The 6,176-nt window shown below is 37.2% G+C and overlaps 1 protein-coding gene across 1 annotated transcript; it reads left to right on the top strand.

Annotated features, from left to right (window-relative positions):
* The first annotated feature begins 688 nt into the window (after positions 1-688).
* Positions 689-4,755, top strand: LOC21409161 (transcription factor bHLH49). Its single transcript, XM_010093354.2, has 9 exons — positions 689-1,051; positions 1,643-2,711; positions 2,794-3,024; positions 3,127-3,192; positions 3,273-3,341; positions 3,506-3,577; positions 3,675-3,878; positions 4,080-4,164; positions 4,268-4,755. Exons 2-9 carry the CDS (start codon positions 1,764-1,766, stop codon positions 4,303-4,305), a joined length of 1,713 nt encoding a protein of 570 aa, XP_010091656.1. The 5' UTR covers positions 689-1,051; positions 1,643-1,763; the 3' UTR covers positions 4,306-4,755.
* Positions 4,756-6,176: the final 1,421 nt, after the last annotated feature.

The raw sequence follows: 6,176 nt of genomic DNA, 5'->3' as shown, positions 1-6,176 counted from the left end.
AAAATGCCAGTCAATTATAAATGTTATTTTGAATTAGAAAAGAGCATCATAACTTGGAATTTTCTTTTCAAATAACACGTGTAGTGTTTTTTTTTTTTTTTTTTTTTTTTGGCCCTGGCCTGGCAAGGTATGGTCAAATGAACAGCATAGAGCTAAGTGTGACAGATAAGATGGTCAAGCTATCATCAGAGAGAAAGAGATGCCATAGTCGTAGATCTTCCCACACAATAATAATGCAACAACACTGCGTCAACCATATGGCCTAGTTTCTAGACGACTAGATATTAGATTAGATTATATTTATAATATCATTCTAACAAAAAATTAAAAAGAAAAAAGAGTAAACAAAAGTAGAGTTTGAAAAATGAGCTAGATTTTTGGGGTTCTTGACCAAACAAACCCCCCATTAAAGATCTTAAAGCTCTTCTCCCAATGTGTAATGAAGGACAATGCAATAAGATAAAGGAAAAAAGCCTTAAGCTCAGAGTTGGCATTGTCAGTAGGTAGCTCAAACTGGAATAATGATCACATATTTAAAAAAAAATTTAAAAGAAAAAAAAATTGAAATAATCAATTTTAATCAAAGTGAATAATTAAGGTAGTGAAGAAAAGGAGGTGTTTTTAATATTTTAACAGTGGCAGTGGCGGTGGTTAATCATCAAGAGCTCTCTTTTTGATGTAAGCGTGGTATAAATGCAGGACCTTTCCTAATTCTCTTTTCCCTTTCACTCTCTTTCAAAACCCCCCACCCCAAAAAAAAAAAAAAAAACCCCAGTTTCTCTCTCTCTCTCTACATTACAATATAAGTGAAAACTGAGAAAAACCTTTGCTTTACATGTAGCCACTTCTCTCTCTTTATTGGGGATGTGACAGTGTTGTAATATTTGCAGGAACAGAGCTTTCCTGAGCCAAAAAACAGGAAAGGTTTTGAAGTTGAATTAAAAGTTTTTATTTTTCCTCTCTGAGTGCCAAAAAAAAAAAAAAAGAAGAAGAAGAAGAAGAAGGTTGAATGGAGGGCAGACTACCAAAAGTAGCTCAGAATCTGAAATGGGTATCTTTCTCTCTCTTGCCTACTTTTAGTTGGGTCTTTATCTTTCTCTCTCCTCTGTGTTTCAGAGCTGTTCTGACTAGGGTTTTGAATAGGTATTTATTATGCTGAAATCAATGTTTGTTTTTTGTTTTAATTGACTGCTTCCTTCCATAAGACTTGAGGCCCTTCTTTGAACTGTCTTTTTTAGTTTCTTTGTCTTGGGAGAGCTTCCTCTGTGTAAGTAAGTTGGTACTTCAAAAGTTGAGTGTTTTTGGCGTTGGAAATGGTAGCTCTTAAATTCGTGTGTGATCCTCGTTGGTAACTGTTGTTTTCTTTTCGGTACATACATACATGGGTTTGGCTTTGTCTCAGTGCTCTTGGCGTTTTCACCTCATTAATTGAACCGGGTTGTCTTGTTTTCTTCTTGTAAGCTTTTTCTTTTTTTTTTTTTTTTTTTGCCCTTTTCTTTTGGGTGGATTAAGTTTTTGACACCAATTTGATGATTCTTCTTTTGTAAGTTTCAAAGTTTTTTGTTATTTCAATTGAATGTTTCCTCTATTCTCTTGCCTTTTTGTTATTCTAATCCTGTTTAAATACTGTTTGAGCTACTAGGGAGCAACTGGGGGTGGATTTTGTGTAGAACCAGATAGCTGGCTGGTTGATGATCAGGATCAATTGTGAAAGAAGGAACTAGTTTGACTGTGTTTGGTATTCTTGTTGAGGAGAATTAGAAATGGATAATATGGGAGAAAAAGATAAATTTGAGGTAGATAATAAGAATGAAGATCCTATGAGTTACTCACCTGGTATGTCCTCAGACTGGAGATTTGATGGCTCCTCCAGTCTTACAAATACATCAATGGGTTTGGTCCAAGCTGGGAATTCCATGGCAATTGACAAATGTGATCTAATTGCTACTTCTTCTTGCTCCTCTGCTTCAATGGTGGACTCATTTGTCCCCACACTTTGGGACCACCACCCCACAAGTTCACAAAACTTGGGGTTTTGTGAAATGGGTGTTCAAAACAATGTAAGTGCTTTAAACCCTTTAGGAATTAGAAAGGGAGTCCCTGCCTCATTGAGAAGTGGAATTGATAGAACACTTGATATGTGTTGGAATCCATCAAGTTCGTTGTTGAAAGGGGGCATTTTCTTGCCGAATATGCCCGGAATGCTACCCCAGGGCTTGTCTCAGTTGCCGGCAGATTCTGCCTTCATTGAGCGCGCCGCAAGGTTCTCGTGCTTCAATGGCGGAAATTTCGGTGATATGGTTAACCCTTTTGCAATTCCTGAACCAATGGGTGTTTATTCAAGGGGTGGTGGGATGATACATGGAGCTCAAGAGGTTTTGGCAGGCAATGGGGTGAGACCGGTATCTGGTATGAACTCTCAAAGGAATGAGCTAAATAATGCGAGTGAAGTATCAAGAGATGCTTCAGTGACTGTTGAGCCGGGTGCTATTGAAGTGAGTCCACTAAAGAATGAGAGGAAAAGCGAGAGCCAAGGGAAATCTCATGATGAAGTAAAACAAGGTGTTGGTGGGTCTGGAAATGAATCTGATGAAGCTGAATATAGCAGTGGCGTCGGAGTTGGTCAAGAGGAACTGTCTATGCTGGAAGGTAACGGTGGGGAAGCTGCTACCAAGGGACTTGGTGCGAAGAAAAGGAAAAGAAATGGCCCGGTAAAGCATGGTTTTGAAACTCTTCTTTAATTATGTATAATAGGCATTGCCTTTTTCCTTATGTTTCCAATGTCAGTGACAGGATTCTGATCTTGAGCAAGCCAAAGGAGCTTCACAACAACATGGTGAATCAGCAAAGGATAATACTGAACTTCAACAGAAAGGAGATCAGAACCCAAGTACAACTACCAACAAGACTAGCGGAAAACATGGCAAACAAGGGTCTCCAGCTTCCGATCCTACAAAAGAAGAATACATTCATGTGAGAGCTCGAAGAGGCCAGGCGACAAATAGCCATAGTCTTGCAGAGAGAGTAAGGCCTTAAGTTTTTTTTAAGTGTGAAGTTGGTTTAATTGAATTCATGAAAACTCTCAAGAACACGTGTGGAAGAGAGCTAATTGATTGTTGGCTATAGGTAAGACGGGAAAAGATCAGTGAAAGGATGAAGTTCCTTCAGGACCTTGTGCCTGGATGCAGCAAGGTGAGTTTTTTTTACCAATAGTTTTAGCATTCTTACAAAAATTATTGTAGCGTTGTTTGATAATTGACAGATTTTTGCAGGTCACTGGTAAGGCAGTAATGTTAGATGAAATCATTAACTATGTACAGTCACTGCAACGGCAGGTTGAGGTATGAGATTGCCATTTCTTCATTTCTCCTGGCAGTTGAGTTTTTTAGATAAGAATTGTCATTCTGTGGCTTGTATTGAATTATAAGAATTCTCGTGTTTGCTTTTACGTTAGGTAGCTATAAAAATCATACTGATACTTATAATTCAAATCTTGTTGTTGCAGTTTTTGTCGATGAAGCTCGCAACAGTAAATCCACGGCTTGATATTAACATTGAAGGGCTCCTTGCAAAAGATGTAAGTTTCTAATGCTATAATTTGTGCATGTCAGCAATAGAGCTAGTAAATCAAGATTTCTCCTTCTGATTCGCCTTTACTCTACGTTTCTTTACAGATGCTTCAGTCGCGGATCGGTTCTTCATCTTCACTAGCATTTTCTCCAGATATGCCTATGGCTTATCCTGCGCTACAACCGACACAACAAGGGCAGCTTATTCTGACGGGTCTTCCCGGAGTGGGGAGCTCTTCTGACTTACTTCGGCGAACAATTAGTTCCCACTTGACACCTTTGACCGGAGGATTCAAGGAGCCTACTCAGGTAGGTACCTTTCAGTTATAGTTAGTACTTTTTCAAGCAAAACATAGGTTCATGTTACCATTTTTCAGCAAGTTTGTATTTGCGCAACATTGATCCCATATATTAAGCAGCACCCATTATTCTATTTGTATTGGCCGCATTGACTTTTTTTTTTTTTTTTCTCCCTACAAATAACCTTTCATATGATACCTTTGACTACAGCTACCAAATGTGTGGGAAGATGAGCTTAACAATGTTGTCCAAATGAGTTTTGGAACCAGAACTTCTAATAACCAAGATGTGGATGGTATACATTGTTGGTTTTTTGCTTATAAGCTTTTTTTTTCAGATATGACCAAAGCGATCTTCTTTTCGCCCCCTAAATTTATATCTTTGTGCTTCATTTTCAGGGTCTCTACCGGCTAGCAATATGAAAGTTGAACTTTGATTATCCTCTTTGTGAATTTTTTGCCAGAGTTCTATGGTGGCCCCATACATTGCACACAACCACGTTAAATGACAAAACCAAACTTCATGAGATTGACACATTTCCTCTTCCAAGAAGAACCAAGGTTTTAACAGGAAGATTAACATGAGAATATTTACTTCCACGAATCAAGCTTTACACTAGAAGATTTCAAAAATCTCTTTTATGAGGCGTTTATATATTGCTGTATATCCAAGAAATTGGACTTCCTTGGTTCAAGGGACTTCGCTTGGAGAAGAACATAATGTATAGATTGAAATTACAAAAGATATGAGAGGAAAATGTCAAGAAAATCGCAACGAAATCATGGTCGTGTTTTGTTCATTGAATTAGAAGCTACTTATGCTGATTAATTATATATTAACAAATGTAATCTCATTTCTTCCTTCTTTTGATTTATTTATATTTTATTTGTAGCATCTTCTCAGTTCTCTCTTTACCTACTACCATCCAGGTAAAGAAAACATGAAATTTCTCCAAAATTTCTAACTTTTTATTTACTTATTTATTTTTTTTTGGGTATGATTCTGTTTTGTAGCATATACTTAAAGTTCATCATCTACCAAAAGGTTTGTACGAATGATCCTAGTTAGGTGAGAAACGGTGCTGTCACAAAAATGGGTTTTTAGAAAACGACGTCTCTTCTCTCGTTGTCGTGTTGTTTTAGTAATGAGGCTTGTCAAGGACATTATTGTCGTTTAGTCACCCGATATTTGTTTGGATTTTTTATGGGGCAAGGTTCAAAGCAAAAGTTTCATATAATTTTGTGGAGAGGGAGTGAGCTTAGGCGCTATCGTGCGGACAGGAAGCGACATATAACCATGAATACGTTCGTTTTTTATAACATTACAAAAGTAGCTATGTCTAGAACAAAGCTATCAGTTGGAAACCACTTTTGTGGGACCCATTGTATAAATTTGCAGAGTCACGAAGCCTCACAACTTTGTTGAAGGTTAACATGACGAGTCACGAAAGGGCTACATAAGTGTTTATAAAGATTACAAAAGCAGTATTTGTCAAGGAAAAAAAAAAAAAAAAACAAAGGTTGAGATTAATATGAACAAGGATCAACACAAGTCCCCAAGTTTTTGTCTAGTCACAAGTAGACCGTTAGAGCGACACTCAGCCAATAAATATATGTTTTGTGACATTGCATCATTAGACCAAAATCAATCCAAGAAGTTGAAAATTCAGGACACTTGCTTGAGAATTGAACACAACTAATAACAATGGCTGAGCTTTCACATCAACGAAATATAAGCTAAAAATTTATTCAAAAACAACAACCCATTTATTTAGGAGACTCAACACGGTTTTAACGCAATTAAAAGACAATACCCTTTCTGGGAGAAAACGACATGTGGTTTTACATGTCGTTTGATATGCTCAATATAATGATGGAGTTCATGGTGGCCATGATGTTGTTGAAGCAAAATTTCATCCAACACTTATCTAAAGTTCATAATTTAGATTGAACAAGTAAATTGTCTAAGGATATTGGAAGAACACTCAAAGAACACAAAGGCCATGTTTGTTTTTGTTTTCGTTTTCATTTTTCATGTTTTTTGAAGCTAAAAAATGAAAACACAATCTAAAAATGCGTTTGGCGCAAAACTTTTCAAAAAACAAAAACAAAAACGTTTTTGTCTTTTTGTGAAAAACTGAAAACGAAAAAAAGACGTTTTCATTTTCACGTTTTCATTTTTTGAAAACGGATTTCAGTTTTTTTTCCTTCTCTCTCTTCCCCAGCCGAAGAAGACGCGGGACATCTGGCGAAAGCCCACCGTCGCTCATCTCCGACTGGCCTGCCACCATCTTCTCCGACTACCCGC

This window comes from Morus notabilis, unplaced genomic scaffold (genome assembly GCF_000414095.1).
Source record: "Morus notabilis unplaced genomic scaffold, ASM41409v2 Scaffold73, whole genome shotgun sequence".
NCBI lineage: Eukaryota > Viridiplantae > Streptophyta > Magnoliopsida > Rosales > Moraceae > Morus > Morus notabilis.
Note: the sequence above shows the minus strand (reverse complement) of the source record. Positions and strands in the feature narration are given on the sequence as shown.